The following is a 19033-nucleotide window of genomic DNA, read 5'->3' as shown; positions in this document are numbered from 1 at the left end:
AGATAAAATTAAGTTAAAGTATTAGTTGATAATTAAATTAAAAAATAATCAAGTGCCAAAGACCTTGTGGTTTAGTGGCACTTGGTGTCCCGATTTACACTCTTCCAATCCCATGGATGATGTGAGTGGGTTCGAGCCTAGGTTGAGAAATAGTAGTACTCAAAACAAAGATAATTGAGTTGAATTAAATCATGTGTGATGTGAAATATAACTTTCTTAAATTTTATGGGGCTAAATGTGAAATACCACAAATTCAAGGGATCGGTCAAAGGAAGACCTTTATTATATTTTTGCGACCATTTCCCTTATCTCTGTTCTCTTCTGGAGATCAAAAAAACAAACGCGAACTCACCCAACTCGCTCCTCCGACTCAGCCATGTGGAGAAGCTCGCTGAGTTTATCATCGAAACTCGTCCATACATCCAACTCCAACGCATCTATCCTTCTCCTTCGTGCTCCCTTAACTCACCATGGACTTCTGAGCCGATCCACGTCGTCGGCCGCCGGGTCAGAGTCAACCGCGCCTGCCGATTCGGTGAAACTAGGGCTTTCGTCATCCTCATGGGCTCGAGACGGGCATTCTTCATCGGCCGTCGACTTGTCGTCGTTCGCGGCGGCATCGGTTTTAAAGAGTAGGGAGGTGGTCGACTTGGCTAAGCACTACGGGCGCTGTTACTGGGAGCTCTCCAAAGCTCGGCTAAGGTTGAGTATTGTGCTAGTTATTTTAAATTTATCGATTTTAGTTTGTCTCTAATCCTTGATTTATTATGATTGTCATTTTGGTTCGTATTTTTGACTCAATTAATTGGATTTTTATTTCATTGAAAAGATCTCCTGTTTATTTTTCTTACCGGATTTAATTAGTACTTCTCAGTGATCATCTTCATCAATTTAGGCTAGACACGTCCAAATAGGTACTGGACAAATGTAGATTGATGCAAAACCAGAATTTCCTTTTAAATAGGGTGGATAATTTATTTATTGATTGATATGGATTGAATTTTGCAAAGTCTTTACTTATCATGCCAGTTTGGAGGTGAAGTGTTTGTCTCTGATAATTTTATACCATATTTTCTGCATTGTTACCAGCATGTTAGTGGTTGCAACGTCTGGCACTGGATATGTTCTTGGGAGTGGCAGTGTGATTGATTATACGGGCCTTTGGGCCACATGTGCAGGCACTATGATGGTTGCAGCGTCTGCGAACTCCCTAAATCAGGTTAGTAAAGGAATCTGTAGCTATATACTCTATTTAGAAGAATAGTGTCACCTTCTTTTTAGAAAGAAGAATGTGGGGAATATGATTGTGATGATGAAAATCTTATGTTTATTATGTCAAAGATGAACTTGTCATTTACTGGTCCTTGTTATGCCTCTAGCGCTGTACAGATTGAGTTATATGTGTTTGTAGGTGTTTGAGATTAAAAATGATGCAAAAATGAAGAGAACCATGCATAGGCCACTTCCTTCAGGCCGCATTAGTGCACCTCATGCTGTTGCCTGGGCATCCACTGCTGCTATAGCTGGCACTTCTCTGTTGGCTTGCAAGGTGACCGTACACTCTCAGCTACTTGTTTATGGTGTCTGGTTTCTTTTAACATTTACTCTATTATTTTGAGTGACTGATGTTGCTATACATATGCTAAGGTTTTTACAGGCGAACATGTTGGCAGCTGGCCTTGCTGCTTCTAATCTTGTTCTTTATGCATTTGTATACACTCCACTGAAGCAGATACATCCCATCAACACATGGGTTGGTGCTATTGTCGGTGCTATCCCACCACTTCTTGGGTAATGTTTTACTTTGTTGCCCCAGGTTGACATAAAGTACTTATTCTTTCCTGAATCATTTAATGCGAATATGTTTCATTTCTGGACAAATTCTTGGTTTTTTTATCCTCATTGAAATGGTGTGGCAATCTTCCATTTAGGATGTATATCAGTGTGTGCCAATTTATAATATAGGTATTTTCATATGTGAACATGTGTGTGATATTCCTTATACTGAGGAATTGAAGGGGTTTGTCACCCAACAGAGTGATGGAAGCTTTTATATTTAAGAAAACTAGAGAAAGATGTATATTAATTATAATGATAATAGTCTAATACTTGAACTGATGCACGAATGATGAAATGATTATATACATACATCATGGGCCAAAACTACAGCTATAATAGGGATATCATATACAAACAATATTTGAGTGTTATGTTTCGAATGAAGGCATTATCAGTTTGTATAATGTATAATTAACCATGGAGCGTATGTATTCAGTGTATTAGTAGTAGAATGGATGAACCTATAGTTCCCACTTTGTTTCTCTTTTGTAATTTGTAAATGTGTGATGCTGCTGGAAATTATCAATTCTCTTTATCTTTTTGTTTGTTTGTTTAAATAGTAGAAGAGGTCAGAGGGAGAAGACTAACTTTACATTAGATATATATGGGAAGTTGGGAACTATTATGAGACCCACCCATAAACTATAAGCATCATTTTAATGGAACCGAATCAACTGATCAAATGTATATTTCACTCTGGATCTGCCTTTGATGCTTTGTGCTAACAGTACTTTCCCATCATCAGGTGGGCTGCATCATCTGGTCAGGTGTCACTAAATTCCATGATTCTCCCGGCTGCTCTATATTTTTGGCAAATACCCCATTTCATGGCCTTAGCATACTTGTGCCGCAAGGATTATGCAGATGGAGGGTATAAGCTTGTGCTCTTAATTTTAAATTTATTTTGAATTTGAGATACTAGCTTGTGGAAACAACTATTAATATTTTTGCTTCCTTGATAAATCTTGAGGGTGTAGGATCGAAGTTATTCAATCACCTTCTAGTTTAGGGTCTTTCTAACTTCACTTATGTTATCTTGTTTTGCTGTGAACTTAGGTTTAGGATGTTTTCCCTGGCTGATGCTTCTGGTCGGAGAACAGCTTCAGTGTCCTTAAGGAATTGCCTGTATTTACTTCCACTTGGTTATCTAGCCTATGATTGTGAGTCAATTTCTTTTACCTCTTATCTGAGTATTTTCTGGTTAGTTTTTTCTTTTTGTCTCTTTGGTGAAATATTTAATCAATTAGATTATGAACTACTTAATAGCTCAACGTTGGCTACTAAGTACCAGATTTTGCTAGGAGTTTTGAACTTGTCACAATTCAATGGTGTATCGGTTATTCAGTATCTCTTTGATCCATCCTTGTTTTGAAAATTGAACGCATTCTGTTTTTTGTTTTTTGTTTTGTTTTGGTTTGTTTGTTTGCTTCTTTTTATTTATTTATTTATTTATTTTATTTTTTAATAATCAGTGCATTAGACTAGTTTTTCAAGAAGATAACAAGAGGGTGAGTAATAATAAAGTAGAAAGGAAAAGATTGAGTATGCCTTTCTGATTTTGTTATTTTAACTATACCTACTTCTTTATAGAGGGAAGGAAAATATAATAAAGCATCATAATTTGCTGTGTTTACTCTAATTTTCCAGTTTTTTTTTTTTTTTTTTTTTTTTTCATTCTCCATTCTCCTATTTCCCAATTGGAGAAAGTTACAATTAAACGAATTCTTTGTTTTCCTTTCTTCCAAAAAATAGTGAATTTCTCTAGTTTATAAATGCAAATGCCCCTTGCTCAAATAGTGATCACTTGTACACTTGTATGACTGCCCATATAATGTGGGTTCTTACTATTGCATTGCACAGGGGGATTGACCTCAGGGTGGTTCTGCCTTGAGTCCACACTTCTTGCTCTTGCCATCAGCTGTACGGCAACATCATTCTACATCAACCGCACAACGAAAGGTGCCAGGAGAATGTTCCATGCCAGCCTTCTCTATCTTCCCGTATTTATGTCCGGGCTTCTATTTCATCGTATAGATAACGAGCAACAGGCGACTGTGGAGAACCCTCATAAGATAACAGAACTCTCATATTCCTCAGAAAACACAGTGTTCACGCAGCAAAAGAGAGGCAATGCAGCACAACCACGCCCACCCGTTGCATATGCTTCAGTTGCCCCATTTCCTTTCTTGCCAGCTCCTTCATACGCCATGTCTGAATCTTGAGTCTCTGTATTTATATTTTTGAATAAAGACATCCATCAGCTGCTGTGAAGATGCAGTGGTTTTGCTATTCTAAACATGAATTATTTCATCAATTTTGATTCCAGCAGTATATTACACAATAATGCTTTTAACAGTAACAATCTTTGTTTTGATTTGATACAAAATACCTTCCAATTGGCTCCAACCTGATCTTGATATTTGTGTGAATCTTCACTATAATGTATGAATTGTTATAGCTACAGTTGGAGATGTGAGGGAAACTTGTAACTACTATCCTAACATGTGCATTGAGTAAAGAGTAAACATTGATCTTGTATAATAATTTGTAAATAGTATTGAATAAATCTTATTATTGTGTAATAGTTCTTAAAGCACACAAAAAATATAAATTGTACTAGAAAGATTTTGCGTGATTGGTTTGACCCAAATGACTCTTCTTACAAAATGCTCTTCTCAAGATTATACTGAACTTAAGGTTAGTTTACCAGTTCAAACTAAGAAGATTAATAGATCGCCAGTCTAATTTAGAATACTGATTATCAGGTTAACATCATGACAAATTTGGTTACATATTCAATAACTTGTGAGTTGATTCTACACTGGTTATGGGGTATATAAAATTTGGATGTTTAAATCATAAAACAGTATATGAAATTGAGAGTCTCCTTAGTCCTATGTAGAGAATTGTACCTTGTGCGATCTTCCAATTATGCCCCTATATTGTTTACTAGTAAAATCTACGGAGTAAAACTAAAACCAATGTTTCGACAATCGACATTTCTTCTGCAAATTCTCTCTGGAGATTCTCCGATTGAGAGGAGGGAGGAAGATGGCGGTGAGACAGAAAGCGGTTTCGACGCTGCCGACGTTGATGCGAGCTATGCGGAAGGAGTTACCGAAGCATAACAACACGCATCAAATCCAACCATTGCCGTCACTGAGACGAGCTTTTTCTCTCTACGACCAAATCAACCTCATCGATAACGTTCCTGAAGATCAGCTCCGCTTCCAACAGTACTTTCTCCTCCCTTCTTATCTTGTCTTTACGATTATACCTATTTATTTATTTGTTTGCTTGTTTGTTAAAAAAATAAAAGGTTGAATTGCTGCTAGTGATTTCAGTAAGAGTTAATGTTTAACAGTTTTTATTCATGAATTAATTTTGTTATTTAAATTGATATTTCAGAGCTGCAGTAACAGCAGGCTATATTTATCGATGTCTTTTTACATTTTTTAGCATACTGAGCTATCTCTCTTTAATAGTTTTTGGAAGTAAAACTAGGTTTGGATTTTTTTTTTTTTTAAAATCAATATATATTAGTGTCTAGTTTGAAGACAACACTCCATTTTAGAAATTGTATGAGGGTGTTAGTAGGTAGTGTTCTTTTCTTTGAATTATTGAATTAGTTCTTTTGCTTGAAGTTTTTGTTCATAGATGCTGGCTTAGTTTATGCAGCTGCTTGATTTCTTGGAACTAATTATTTCTGTAGGTTCACTGATACTGGATTCAAAGTTAATGGGGTGCATTACGACGGTAGTTTGCTTTGTGTTGGAAACTTGTTAATGTCTTGGACTCCCAAGAAGTTTTCCCAAGTTACTCCCGAGAGGTACTCACTCATCTTGACCCTTCATTTGTGATGGGTTCTATCTTACTGAAGTTTGGTTACTGATCATAGTGTAAATGTAAAAACAGCTTTGGTTCATATCTAATGTTTGAAGATATCTAGTCATTATTTTTAATGGAGTTATGAATAAGGTGTTTGGATTTAGACAGCTAGTTTATTTAATTCATATTCTTGTGTTTTTGAGATATCTAATGATAAGTTTTTATGGAATCATGAAAAAGGATTTCAGATTTAGCAAGCTATTTGCTTTGTTTGTTTCTTTAGGCGATTGTTGAACCTTGTTAAAATATGAGTTAGAATAGAGCCCAAGAGTTTTGTTGTGTGTCTGCGGAAATTGGAATCCAGCTTTAATAACTATTGGTAAATGGAAGTATGGGACCCTCTTTATTAAGATCTTCCAACTTGTTAGTATCTATAGTTTCCTATTTTACCGAGCTGGTTCTGTGGTGGTATCTGATCCTTATATGTCTTGATGCAGCTTATCCATCTTCCAAACCGTGCGCCCTGTGCCAGGTAAGCAGCCTGTTTGTTAGCTAAGTATATCATACTCACTTTGAAGCACTGAATCTGATAACCTTGCATTTAGCTATTTTGCATAATCTTATCGATTAACATAACAAATTTCTTGAAGAAAGTATGTCATTGATGTCACACGTGTGTCCAATATTAAAAGTTGGTAATCATTTTCATTTCTTATTGAGACACAGTTTGGATTAAAGTAATTTTTATCACTTAACAAGCTGATTTGGATTTTTTTTTTCACTATTGGTTTTTTGAGGGCATCTTAGTTGTGCTAGAATGATCAGTTTGAGCATCAAAAGTCTTGCTTTATGTTGTGTACTATTGCTATTTTTTTTTTTTTTTTTGCTTTTGTGATTTGAAAATTGAGATACCACTCCTGTATTTAGAAATCCTCATTCTTGGTTGTGGGAGGCACATTCAACTAGTAAATCCCGAGGTTCGACGGTTCATTCGTTCCACTGGAATGAAATTAGAGACAGTGGACTCGGTAAGTATTCTGGATATGAATTGTGTGTTCTATGCAATGTGTTCAATTTCTTCACCAATTTTAAGAAGGCAGCTGAAACACATCATCTTCTTTGATTGCAGAGAAATGCAGCATCTACTTACAACATTCTAAATGAAGAAGGCAGGATCGTTGCTACTGCACTACTCCCATTTGGAGTCGAATCTTAACCTCCTGTTTGTATATGCTTTTCCTTTATCTTTTCCCTGGGCTGGGGTTTTGAGCACTCACTCTAGTAGGAAGTTTCTCCAAGTAGGTTTTGAGTTTTACAGCGGGAAATCATATGGCTATGCTTGTCACATCTTTGGTAAAGGATTTTCTAATCCAGTGTTGAATAAGAAACTTTTGCAATGATGCCATCCTTTCATTGGTTAAATACACTTGAAACCATTTTTTATGAACAAGAGTTGTACTTTTTACTGCTGTGTTAACTGTTATGTGTTAATTAACATATTCTTGCTAGTAGAGATTATGTACTTGTTTGAGGTTGGGTTATGAAGATCCTCCCTGCTTCTGCATCTTCTTCAACTGGAATCTGCATTACTCTGCAATGGCATTTGAACACCCCATAGTAGATTAGTAGCAGTCTTTCTGTGGACCTTGCCATTACAAGTGTATATGTAACCTTGCCACACCAAGGGTCGGGAAAGGACCACAAGGAGGTAAACCAGTTTAGGTTGCTCACTTGCTCATAGCTATCCGATTCAAATCAAGAAGGTTAATAGACAGTTCTGATAGGGAGTCGAAACTTGTTCTTGTTTTATATGTATTCATTAGTCAATTTAAGTTTCATTAATCTATAATAAAGTGACTGCTAGATTAAGATAGTGTCAAAAGCTATTATACTTTGAAGATTTAAATGTAATGTTGAGTTTCTTCCAAGATCACGAATTTTTGTCATAGCATACTTTGACCAACTACTATACAAATGTTATTTATTTTTTTTGACTAGACCACGAGGTAATCCTGAGTAGTTTTAACTAGAGGGGATATTTTTAAGACTGTGTTATACTCAAACTAATCCTGGTTTGCACTTGAACATTCTAATTAAGGATTAAAATGCTAGTCATGCTGCATTTTCCATACAAAAGGGAGTTTGAACTTTCAACCCTTCTTAAAAGAAAGTGCACGGTCATTCACACCAATCAAAATAATTATACAAATGCCATTTATTACTGCGATTTTAGCAGCAAAATGTCTCCCTCTTTTCATTCCCTTGATCAAAAGGCGTCCCTCCTTTCATTCCTTTGTACCTAAAAGTATTGATGGAAAATCAAGAAACTACTGGCCTTGTACATTTGTAATTGTGACAATAGTGTTGTTGAAACTTAGCTTGAACAATAATGACTTCCTCCAGCTTACAATATTATCTGTGGCTAATCTCCTGGGTGAAACCATATGGCGTGTCCACAATGACGACGATAATTCTGTAAGTATATGGTTTCCTCTGTAAATATACCAGTAAAAGTTTGATCTACCTCAAAACATAAAGTCTGTATAAATCTCAGGTGCAGAATGTATAGAATTCATACACAAACTGTAAGCCAATATGGTTCTAGCTGAGACAATGTACTACAGAAATATCATTCCAGACTGAAACTGCTTGCTCTTACATTCCTATAACTACTACTACTATGAATTACAAGCATTCTTCATCATTTACAAGCAAATCATCTGCACTTCTTATCCGTCTTCTTCTATCACCACCTCCACCTATTCTGCCATGCTCATTATCACCAGATTGTCTATGCGTTAACCCGAATCCCAGTATATAGCGATACTCCCCTGTCCCGAGGCAGCGAGAACAGTGGTTCATCCCACTTCCACCGCAAGCCCTACACCATTTTGGCCACTTTCCTTTCGGAAGCATCTCCAGATCCACATAATTTGTCCTTCCTGTACGTATCCACAAGGAATGCAAAAATAATTTTATTAGTTTTGAATGAAAGAGATGAAGTTGAAAAGCTTGGGAGTGTGTGAAGGAGAGGAGGAGACCTCTTCCATTACAATCGTAGCACTCCACTCTGCCATTCCCTCTGCAGACAACGCAAGGAGGATCAGGCTTCTGTCTTCGTTCTCTTCGGATATTTGACTGCAATAGTGACATTATAGCGAAGCAATAAAACCACACCTTGAAGATGCTTAAGCTTGCTTAATTGAATCGAATCAGATGAGTTTAATAAATCGGCGCTCTAAGCTTAATTTAACATGAAATTGTGATTTGGAAAGGAGTTTGTAGGGTCACACCTCAGTTCTGACGATCCACGAAGGCTTGGAAACCGAGAGAAGGGGAGCTGCGTTCCGATCGTGTGGAGAAGGTCTAGTGCCGTTGTCTGAGCTGCTGCCGGATTCCAATCGCACGGCGCTGAGTGAAAACTTTGTGGCTGCTCTTATCGCCTCCATAATCTGTGGTGAATTTCGCCGTCGATATTAGCCGCCGCCGCTGTTTGTCGCTTCCTGTGACTGACTTCTGCCGTGGATAAGGAATATGTTTTATTCCTACATTAAAAAGGGAGACAACGATTCAGAGTCAAAATTCAAAAGTTCAGAGCAAGGTACAATTGCCCTAGCGCAAAGTACCATTGACGAAGCGAAATGTACAATTAGCTTCGCTGGTTCTGGATTCAGGGCATGGTCTCTTCTCTTTGAGGTAAACCTCACTCTTTCTGCTTCTCGAGAAACCTGCTTTGCTACTTGTTTATGCGCTTGTCTTTAAACAAAAATCAACTTAAATTGTTTTTGGTATACTTTAAATTTAGACTTAGATAGCTACATTAGTCTCTATGAATATTATGCATCAATGATTCCTTCCTGGCCTCAATTAGACCACCATTCTACAGTGTAGACATAGTTGAAGCCTTGAAGGTGTTCAATTATTTAAAAAACATCAAGAGCAACTTGGATTCCCCTGAATTCTCTTGGTAGTTAGTACACATAATAGCTAAAGAATTCATGAACTTCATGCCAAGGGTATTAAAATATTAATCATTTCATAGTATTTGATTTTTATGAATACTCCTTAGTCCTTAGTACAAAACTTATTTGGAACATTGAGCTGAACTTAAGAATATACATTCTCTCATTTGCTTATCTGCTGGCAAAATTCAGAGACATATTTGCACGGCCTCCCCTGTGGCAACATATGTTGATAGACTCATTTAGTGTTGCTACTTCCATTATGGTTTTGTCATGGGACTGACCCCCCAAAACATAATTTAGAGAAGTTTGGGAACTGGGGTCAAGTTTGCAACACGGCTAGGCTGTTAAACTTTTTGATCTTATGGAGTACTCCTTTATCAGTTTTGAGAAGAAAGAATCCTCCCGTTCCAGTAGCTTTGTTGGTGAGTCAAATTCTGCTACTCTACCTGTTCAAGCCCAATATCAACAACGAGTAAGTTTTTTTTCTGAATACTATTGACTCTGTTACAACGAGTAAGTTAGTACTCATTCATACAGAAGAATGCTTATTATACGTAGTAGGGGTAGAAGCCTTTACCATCACTGAGGACCAGGACAAGATCACTATCTATGACCGTGTGGATTCTGTGAGCTATGGTGACCACAGTCCGGTTTTTGAACTCTTGACTGATTATTTTTTGAATCACTGCATCAGTTGCTGCATCAACCGATGCTGTTGCTTCATCCAGAACTAGGATGCTGCTCTTTTTTAACAAGGCTCTTCCAAGACAGAACAGCTGCCTTTGGCCCACACTCCAGTTCTCTCCATTCTCAACCACTGTCAAAATAATACCAATAACCCTTAGTGGCACTTGAAAGTAGAATTCTTGCTTTCAATTGCAGTAATTAAAATCAACACTCGTAGTGGCCATACGGAAGAGTCTAACCTGTAGATTCCAGTTTTTCAGGCTTTGCACGTATGATATCACCTAGTTGGCATTTGTCCAGAGCCTAAAAATATTTTAAGATAATGAGATGCTTTAACTGATTATTTGAACTATTTGTTGAAGTAAATGCAGCTAATGTGGTAAAAAATAGCCAGCACATATGATCCTAATCAGTTAGTTTCACCTAAAGATGTTCATAATAAGAGTAGGTACCATGGTAGGATCTGATAATTACCTCCCAGATTTGTGTGTCAGAATATTGTTCTAATGGATCTAGGTTTCCTCTAACTGTTCCCTCAAACAGTGTAGGATCTTGGGGAATGATGCTAAGTCTTGACCTCAAGTCATGAAGGCCTATCTTGCATATATCCACATCATCAATGATAATGCTTCCTTCTCTGGGCTCTACAATCCGGAAAATGGCCTGAATGAGGGTCGATTTACCACTTCCAGTCCTTCCGACAACACCAATTTTCTTACTCCCTGGAAAGGTGCAGGTAATATGTTTCAACACAGAAGGGAGATGCTCAGCATAGCGTATCTGCAGAGAATGAACATATTTGATATTAAAATATGGATAAATAACTTTTTCTCTTTCATTTTCTTCATGAGTGGTACCTAAAGGAAGCTCAACAATAATGGATCTACCTGCAAATTTTGGAAAGAAATTGATCCAGTATCTGGCCAGTTATCAGGTGGTCGGCAATCTTCAATCAACATAGGTGCTTCACTTGCTAGATTTGAGTACTGGAGGATCCTCTCTACAGATATCATTTTATTTTCTGCATTGCAAATATTCCATATAACTGAAGCTTGTAACACATTCAAGTTTATGCCATATGTTACGGCCAATCCTGCAATGCCTGTAGAATATGAAGTAGGGTGAGTTCATGTCCATTATTCAATATATATATCAATATATGGGTATTTGCTAGAGAACTTGAAGTATTTTGCCTTGGGTTATTTGATAGAAAGACTATATAGGATTCTGGTTGGTTTGATAAAGACGATAATGTGTTGCATGCATATCTATCAGACAGATCTAGCTCCAATCATCCTTTTCACACATTCACATTTTTAGGGCTAAAAATGCACTTGAAGCTGCCATTTCTACGAGTGGGGCACACATATGGAGTAAACAAAGAGTAATATATTTATGTACTTACTTGGATCTATAATTCCTTCTGGAAGTGTAACGAGCAAAACCAGAGAGAAAGCAAAGACAAAATTAGAAAGCTGATTCAGTCTGAAAGAAAGCCATTCCATAGCTGACACATTGTGAAACCATGGCCTTGAGTGGTTGTCAATGAGACAAAGGTTAGCATCAACAAAGCGGGGTTTTTGGTTGAAAGCACGGATTGTTGCTGCTCCCGAGAGTGATTCTGCAAAGTGGTGAAGAATTGGAGCTCTCTCTATTCCTGCTAAACGAGCCAATTCCCTTGCAGTAGGTATGTAGTATTGCTGGCATTTTTTTCAATAGTTGTAGCATTAGTATAAAATTGCACAAGAATTGCAAAAGACTTTTTGGAATCCAAAAACACTACATATCAAATAAGCCATCATATTCCTTTGAAATTTGCCTTTTAATAGACTTATGCTTCACTGTCTGAAACTTATATGATGTTTATTAAGGTTTTCTAGAAATGACTGCTCTCTGTTTCAACCTTAACTATAAATTTGTCTTGCCTGGTCTTTCCTCACAGCCTTAGTTTACTTATAGTGCCTGGATAAATCACACAATCAATTCCTTGCAGAGATCTACCTTTGATTTTCATTAGTAAGCACTGATAGAAATCTCACCTGATACCAGACACAGACGGCCGTTACTGGAATGAAGATGGCAAATACTTCCCATGCCACCTGTGACATGACTGCAACTGTCCCGAGAAGCTGAATTACTGAGAAAGCACACCAACCTAATTTGTTAGCCATCTCCAAGTCAAGCACACTCTGGTCTGTGGATGCCTGTTCACATAATAATCAGACTGTATAAGCTTACAAAAGTAAACTTATCTACTCCATATCTAAGTGAGTTATTAAGAAATTTATTTCTCACCCGATTTAAAATTCTTCCAGTTGGAGTAGAATCAAAGAATGCCATAGGTGCACGAAGAATACTGTGCAGCATGTTTCTGAAGAGCTTTTCTGCTGTCCGAAGGCCTGTTATAGCCACTAATGTAGAACGGAGTAGCACACAAAGTGCACTTCCAACCGAAAGAATTATATAAATGGATAATATGAACTTCATTTTTGCAGCTATTGGATCTTCATCGCCTGTAGGACAAGCCCATGCCATCCAATAGTTACTTGCCACCTGTAGGCCTTGGAAAGAAGATTGGGCTAGAAGGATTACTGGAACAAAAGCACCACGCTTCACAATAGTCAAGTAAGACAAATAAACTTCCTTTCCTATGCTTCCTTTTTCTCTTTCTTCATCCTGCACCAGTTTTCCATCCTTCTCTGTTATCTCAATGTTGAGATTATGTTCTGAATCCTGTTTAATATATGGAAATTCTGCATCTACGTTAGTATCAGTGTCAAATTCACTATTTGTGGTTACATTTTCGGATGGTCTGCTTGAGTTTTCTACTGTTAAGATTGACTCTAGAGCTTGGTTGTGAGCTCCAACTAGAGCTTCAAATCCAATGTTATGCTTTAGAAGTTCTTCAAATTTACCAGCCTGTGCAATTCTGCCATCTTGCATGACCTGTTTAGATTTATCAGTTAGAATTTTCAAAATGTTGGTTTAAATTCTAATATCTCAAGAAGCATTCTTTTATCATTTGATCTTTTTAGAATCCTCAACACTTCTAAAACACAAAATTGAAAGTATGAATCATTCCTAGGTTTTAGAGGTTACATCAAAGTATTGAATAAATTGTTTTGTACATACCAGAATGAGATCAGCTGCAGGAAGAAATTCAACTTGGTGAGTGACATAAATTATGGTCTTGTTGTTGAGAAACCCCATCAAGCATTCCTGCAATGTCCACAAAATGTAAATTAAGTCATTGAACTGCCTTAGTGTTATCCATTGTAGGAGAATATTGAGCTGTCTGAATTATTATTGTGGGCAAGATACCCAACCTTCGTATCACTCAATATAACTACTCACCTTAAAGAGATGTGTGCCTGTATGAGCATCCACAGCACTAAAGGGGTCATCAAGCAGATATATATCAGCATCCTGGTAAACAGCACGAGCAATTTGTATTCTTTGCTTCTGTCCCCCGCTCATATTTATCCCTCTTTCTCCTATTTCAGTAAGGTCACCAGCAGAGAATAGTTCAAAATCCTTCTTGAGGGCACATGCTTCTACTGTTCTCTCATACTTTTCTCTGTCATAGGATTTACCGAAAAGAATGTTTTCTCTAATATTTCCTGTTAGTATCCAGGGAGACTGAGGAACATAAGCCATTGTTCCACTAATCTTGACAATCCCTGATAACTTTGGCATTTCTCCTAGTATGCAGGAAAGCAGACTGGATTTCCCTGATCCAACAGTGCCACAAACTGCCACTTTCATTCCCCTTTTCACTTGTAATTGTATTCTGTCAAGTGTTGGGTTTCCTAATTCTGCATTCCAGCTGAATGTCGCACTATTGATCTCGATTCCAAATTCTGTTGTGTGTTTTGGAACAAATTCAACTGCATCATGCTGAATCTCATCTTCTTGCAGGTAAGCAGCAATTCTATCAGCAGACACTTTTCCCTGTGCAATCACGGAGAGTAAATCGGGCAAATTGAATATAGGATCTTGAAGCATCCGGAATGTAGCAAGCGCAGACAGGACTCTCCCGGCTGTGAGTGGAATCCCCATTATGACACACCCAACAAAAGTTGCAACAGAAATAAATGTTGGGCATCCCCAAAAGATAAAAGCTGTTAGTGCTGATAATCTCAGTGATTTCCAGAGCCAATTATGCTCGATTTTTCTTAAACTCTCAAGCTTCTGAAGATAGAAATTGTCCCATGCCTGAAGCTTGATTGTTTTCATGTTTCGAAGAACCTCTGAGGTAGATTTCATCCTTTCATCCTTGGATTCCATGATTTTTGTTTGATACCCCTTCTGAATCCTAGTCACAGGTATGTTGATAGTCATCACTACCATTGTTGTAGCTAATGCCACCAGTGAGCCCATTCCCAGATTCATATGCAGAATATAGATTGCTAATGATATTTGGATCGGCAGCATCCAGATTATGTTAAGGTACCATATGAAATCTGTAATTCTCTGAACATCAACACTCATTAAATTGATAATCTCCCCACTGGTGTGACTTTGGCGCGATTGGCTTGACAGGACAAGGCCCTTTTGGTATATGTGAGATATAAGAGCTGCTCTTAGCCGAAGGCCTAGCTGACGAGCTCCAAATATCCACTGCCTTTGAGCCACAGTCTCAACCATCTTGGCACTAAGAAAACCCAATGCCAGCAGATATCCACTCTGTAAGCTCCGGGATTTCTTTTCAGCAAGGAAAGTCACAAAGTCATCAATGAGGTATGGCCCAACATAAGATGTTGATGCACTAATAACTGCAAACAAAGCGTTGATCGCTGCCTTTTTCCTTCCAAATACATAAATAGCCTTATAGATAGATGGGTTTGTCGTCCCATCTCTTTCCTTTACATATTTCAGGCTTTCATCGAAGGAACTTGATAGAAAATCAGCAGAGTCCCCGATGTAAACATCAGGAACTTCATCCTGGTCAAGTGGTTTCTTTTTCCCCACTTCAAAGAGCGGATTGAGCCAAGAGAATGTGACTAACTGAAGAAGACTAGCTCTTCCATATGGACTGTCCCTTCTGCCATCTGAAGAATACTTTTCAGGTTTTCCACCGAGAAGGGGTTCTGTGATGCCATTTGAGCTGTCAAGAGCTGTGCCGGTCTTCCCTTGAATTGAAATACCTAGTAAGCAGGCAGATACTATAAGACCGAAAATATCAGCATATTCATGCAGCCCGAGTGACTCATGATTCGTAATCAATGAATGAGCATTCATAGTTGCATGAACCAAAGACAGCAAGAAGCTGGAAATCCACCACATTCTCAGGATCCAAGGTAACTTCACATTTTTCCTGCTTCTATATAGTAGAACCAATGTGACCGCCCATGATATTACTTGCAAAATCTCTGCTGAAAGAACTGGGACTCTGGATTTGCAGTGAGCCTCCGTCTTGTTCTGTGGCACCGATAATAGTACAAGATGAGCGACCAGTGACAACGTGGAGCAAACAACGCTGCACTTGTAGGAGAGGCCAAGTTTTAGTTTTACACCAGCAGGGCTCTTCTCTAGTGTCATTGCCTTCTTTCCTCCTTTCCATTGTGACAATATAAAGGTCCTTAGCATATGCAGCAGTATGAATCCAAGGAAACCAAATTGCACCAAAATGCTGGTATCCTCCCACAAGCATGGGGATATCTGTGGTGGCCATGCAATTCTTAGTTGGACCTGCTTCAAATCTGCCATGCATCAAAATCAAAGATATCATCACTATTATGGCAGTAACCTGAAAGTAAGAACTTCTCCCACAACTTTGTGATCAATTCTTTTAATTTTTGTTTGAGTGACGAGGGAAACCTACAGTCATTACCTGAGAATAGTAAACTCCGCCTTGTGACCCTAGTCAACAAAGGACTACAAGGAAGTAAACCAGTCTAGGTTACCCAGGATGTGCCCTGGGTCCGCCTTGTGACTTGTGACCCTAGCTGACAATGGACCACAACCGGCTCAAACCAAGTAGGCCAATAGCCTTTTGAGAGTCAAGCTTTTAGCTTATGGTTACCAAGTCAACATTCTGACCAAACTTGGCTAGGATTACCCTTCTTTATTTAGTGATACATATGTAAGTGTAAGGGTGATGTAATAAATAAGATACAATAATATACACACATATATACAGATTTTTATATAATTAGATCAAATTTTGATGAGTGCATGTGATTTTAAACTTTGGTGTCATCAGCCAACAGGCAACAGTACCAAGGCATGCATGCATGGTTGATGAGATTTCGAATCTTGGGAATGTTTTACCAGATCTGAAATTGAAACAAAGGACTACGGGATCTTATCCTCAGCTGGCAGGTTTGTCTGCTAACTTAAAATGTTCCTCCGAATCTACTTTTCACTCATCTCTCTCTCTCTCTCTCATCTCTTTCTATTTCTTCCATTTGCATCACTTTTTCTTTATCACTGATTGAGTATAAACCTCACTGTCTGTAGAAATCAGATACCCTTTTGCTATACAAAAAGCCTATGTAATTCATTGTATTTGACAAGGTTAATAATCTCAGCACTAGTGAAATTACGCTTTTGTCCTTTTTAAAACTCTAAACCTAATTTCATTAATTTGGAGAACGTAACTATCCAGAGGGATCGGAATCAGAATGAAAATCAAATACTTGGTAATGGAATCAGAATGAGAATCAAATACTTGGTAATAGTAATGAATTTGGTGAAAATATTTTGCATGTTTGATAGTTGGGTGGAATTAGAATAATTATCAATATTGATGTTTGGTTATGTATGATCTTATAATAAGAATAAAAGTTTTAAAAGTACAAAAACAAAAAATTAAGGCAATTGATCCTAAAGCAACAATATGAACAAAAAAAAATTAAAACAAAAATCTAAAAACACTAATTCAAACTTAAAATCATATTACCAATACGATGGAATGACACTCATTTTTAATTAGGGAATGAGATTTTTTATTGAATGGGTACAAATCATTGTTCCACCTTATAAGAGAATATTCCACCTTAATCATTGTTCATTCATCACAGTAACATCTACCACTAACGTCATGAATCTTGTGTTAGATGTAGTGATAAAAACTAACAAGATGACAATTATGGTTTAGTTTTCGTGTGTCATTTAGCTTTGATTTATGGGGAAGTTTTCAACTTACTAGTTAAAACTTAAAAAGTCAAAAACGGTTCCCACAAGGAGTTAAACTTAAAACCTTGGTTATCAAATCAATTACTGGACCAACTCGATTGGAGTTGCCTCTATAAGACCGTCTCACTGGTCTTAATCCGTGAGACGAGTCAGGTCAACATAATTTTGGTCATAGTTAATATTATGAGTTGATCTTTCATTGATTTTTATGACTCAAATTATGTTGACTTGACTCGTCTCACAGATTGAGACCCGTGAGACATCTTTTAGACGACCTTAAGTAATTGTGACCCACGATTGTTATATAGTGTTTTGGCTAAATCTAGGCCAGGCTATTGCAAGTTGGACGTTGGCTCCTATACTAACACCAATTGTAGTGAAATTAAAATATATATGCTTTCAAAAATGCGAATATACGCATCGCATGCACCACCCAAACAAAACCAAATGTATATTCAAGCTAACTACAAGTTAAAATTGCAGAAGAGTCAATCATATTCATCAAGCTAAGGCCGAAATATAATATATATTCAAAGTTTTAAATTTTTGGTTCCTGGAAGCTCTATGAAGTGTGTGTATATATGTATATGTATATTTAGAACTCATAACAACTCAGGTAGTACAGATAGGTAGATTGAATGTTATAATTAGTATATGGGGTAGAGACTGTGTGCATGTCTGAAGTAGTTAATAATGCATTCCAGAAAACATTAATCTTCTCGAAAGAAAAAGAGTATAATAGAGTTTAGTTACTTACTAATATATATATACGAGGTAATTAAATCAAGAAATTAGTATGTAGAGGCCAGGGGGGTTGGACTAATTAAGAAGAAAGAAGAGAGATAGAGGCATACTTGTAGCGTTGAAGAAGATGGACATGGCGGTTTCCTCTGCAGCTCAACAGCGTCTGCTAATAAGACTCTCTCCACTCTGCAGGGGAGAGATGTTTGCTTCCTGTAGCGGACAGGTTTATACAAAAACAACCAATCAACCTATATATATGTGTGTGTGTGTGTTTGTGTGTCTCTCTCTCTGTGGAAGATTGGTTAAGGTTGCTATTTAGCTAGGGCATTTGGTTTAAACATTTTATCTGAATTGGAATCTTAATTGAAATTAAATATTTAGTAATTATAATGAGTTTAAATATTCAGTGGAGACAACTGTTGACTCTTTGTGCTTCATTAGGTTGAGAAAGTAGCTATGAACAGATACTACATTGTAACAGAGTCAGTAGTACTCAAAAAAAAAGAATAGAAAATGTCTCTTTATTTGGTAAAAACAGAAAAAGGACTCTAATTAATTACTAGTAATTATCTATATATAAAAGTATAAAAATAAAAATAAAATAAGAGTTAATGTTGGTAAGGTTATAATAGGAATAAAAATAAAAATTATGTTGTGTAAAAAAAAAAAGAGTGAAAGCTATTTAAAAAAAAAAAAGAATTAAAGCCATTATTTTTTGAATTTTCACCCTAAAAGAATATGAATGGTCATTATTCTGAGAATACATTGTCTTCTCTTTGCTTAAATCAAATCTTATTTGTTGGATGTAGCAACAATTTTAATTTAATTTT

The 19033-nt window shown here is 37.1% G+C and overlaps 4 protein-coding genes and 1 long non-coding RNA gene across 6 annotated transcripts; 3 read left to right on the top strand and 2 right to left on the bottom strand.

The window, feature by feature from the left end:
* Positions 1–315: 315 nt before the first annotated feature.
* On the top strand, positions 316–4245 carry LOC116017582 (protoheme IX farnesyltransferase, mitochondrial). The gene is made up of 7 exons (XM_031258188.1): positions 316–702; positions 1090–1219; positions 1412–1549; positions 1658–1791; positions 2585–2710; positions 2896–2999; positions 3700–4245. The coding sequence occupies exons 1-7, from the start codon at positions 377–379 to the stop codon at positions 4059–4061; spliced, it is 1320 nt and encodes a 439-aa protein (XP_031114048.1). The 5' UTR covers positions 316–376; the 3' UTR covers positions 4062–4245.
* A 572-nt stretch (positions 4246–4817) lies between these two features.
* Positions 4818–7178, top strand: LOC116015326 (NADH dehydrogenase [ubiquinone] 1 alpha subcomplex assembly factor 3). The gene is made up of 5 exons (XM_031255363.1): positions 4818–5075; positions 5552–5668; positions 6165–6199; positions 6595–6695; positions 6797–7178. The coding sequence occupies exons 1-5, from the start codon at positions 4891–4893 to the stop codon at positions 6881–6883; spliced, it is 525 nt and encodes a 174-aa protein (XP_031111223.1). The 5' UTR covers positions 4818–4890; the 3' UTR covers positions 6884–7178.
* Positions 7179–8188: 1010 nt separating this feature from the next.
* On the bottom strand, positions 8189–9465 carry LOC116016440. 2 transcript variants are annotated; one of them, XM_031256697.1, is made up of 4 exons: positions 9294–9465; positions 8961–9212; positions 8709–8805; positions 8189–8609 (listed from the first exon to the last, which is right to left on the bottom strand). In XM_031256697.1, exons 2-4 carry the CDS (start codon positions 9114–9116, stop codon positions 8353–8355), a joined length of 510 nt encoding a protein of 169 aa, XP_031112557.1. In that variant the 5' UTR covers positions 9117–9212; positions 9294–9465; the 3' UTR covers positions 8189–8352. The 2 variants fall into 2 exon arrangements, with proteins under 2 accessions (XP_031112557.1, XP_031112558.1); XM_031256698.1 differs by having other exon boundaries at positions 9315–9465.
* A 206-nt stretch (positions 9466–9671) lies between these two features.
* Positions 9672–18459, bottom strand: LOC116016439 (putative ABC transporter C family member 15). The gene is made up of 11 exons (XM_031256696.1): positions 18314–18459; positions 13674–16021; positions 13452–13538; positions 12615–13265; positions 12359–12523; positions 11725–12019; positions 11207–11421; positions 10794–11099; positions 10559–10622; positions 10210–10449; positions 9672–10078 (listed from the first exon to the last, which is right to left on the bottom strand). Exons 1-11 carry the CDS (start codon positions 18336–18338, stop codon positions 9969–9971), a joined length of 4506 nt encoding a protein of 1501 aa, XP_031112556.1. The 5' UTR covers positions 18339–18459; the 3' UTR covers positions 9672–9968.
* On the top strand, positions 12815–16881 carry LOC116016441. The gene is made up of 6 exons (XR_004097747.1): positions 12815–12944; positions 14238–14768; positions 14862–15059; positions 15198–15619; positions 15724–16074; positions 16525–16881. It is a non-coding gene; the product is annotated as an uncharacterized LOC116016441 (long non-coding RNA).
* Positions 18460–19033: the final 574 nt, after the last annotated feature.

This window comes from Ipomoea triloba, chromosome 4, assembly GCF_003576645.1.
Source record: "Ipomoea triloba cultivar NCNSP0323 chromosome 4, ASM357664v1".
Classification (NCBI taxonomy): Eukaryota; Viridiplantae; Streptophyta; class Magnoliopsida; order Solanales; family Convolvulaceae; genus Ipomoea; species Ipomoea triloba.
This window is presented reverse-complemented; position numbering and strand designations above follow the sequence as displayed.

Coding starts and splice junctions, on each gene's coding strand:
- LOC116016439 (XM_031256696.1), bottom strand. CDS start 18,338: ATGTCCATCTTCTTCAACGCTACAA. Junction 13,266..13,451: donor CTGCAGCTGATCTCATTCTG/GTATGTACAAAA, acceptor AAATCTAAACAG/GTCATGCAAGATGGCAGAAT. Junction 10,079..10,209: donor TGTCCTGGTCCTCAGTGATG/GTAAAGGCTTCT, acceptor GGGCTTGAACAG/GTAGAGTAGCAGAATTTGAC.
- LOC116017582 (XM_031258188.1), top strand. CDS start 377: ATGTGGAGAAGCTCGCTGAGTTTATCATCGAAACTCGTCCATACATCC. Junction 703..1,089: donor CTCTCCAAAGCTCGGCTAAG/GTTGAGTATTGT, acceptor CATTGTTACCAG/CATGTTAGTGGTTGCAACGT. Junction 2,711..2,895: donor AAGGATTATGCAGATGGAGG/GTATAAGCTTGT, acceptor CTGTGAACTTAG/GTTTAGGATGTTTTCCCTGG.
- LOC116015326 (XM_031255363.1), top strand. CDS start 4,891: ATGGCGGTGAGACAGAAAGCGGTTTCGACGCTGCCGACGTTGATGCGA. Junction 5,076..5,551: donor GATCAGCTCCGCTTCCAACA/GTACTTTCTCCT, acceptor TTATTTCTGTAG/GTTCACTGATACTGGATTCA. Junction 5,669..6,164: donor TCCCAAGTTACTCCCGAGAG/GTACTCACTCAT, acceptor GTCTTGATGCAG/CTTATCCATCTTCCAAACCG.
- LOC116016440 (XM_031256697.1), bottom strand. CDS start 9,116: ATGGAGGCGATAAGAGCAGCCACAAAGTTTTCACTCAGCGCCGTGCGA. Junction 8,806..8,960: donor CGTGGATCGTCAGAACTGAG/GTGTGACCCTAC, acceptor TCACTATTGCAG/TCAAATATCCGAAGAGAACG. Junction 8,610..8,708: donor CTACGATTGTAATGGAAGAG/GTCTCCTCCTCT, acceptor GGATACGTACAG/GAAGGACAAATTATGTGGAT.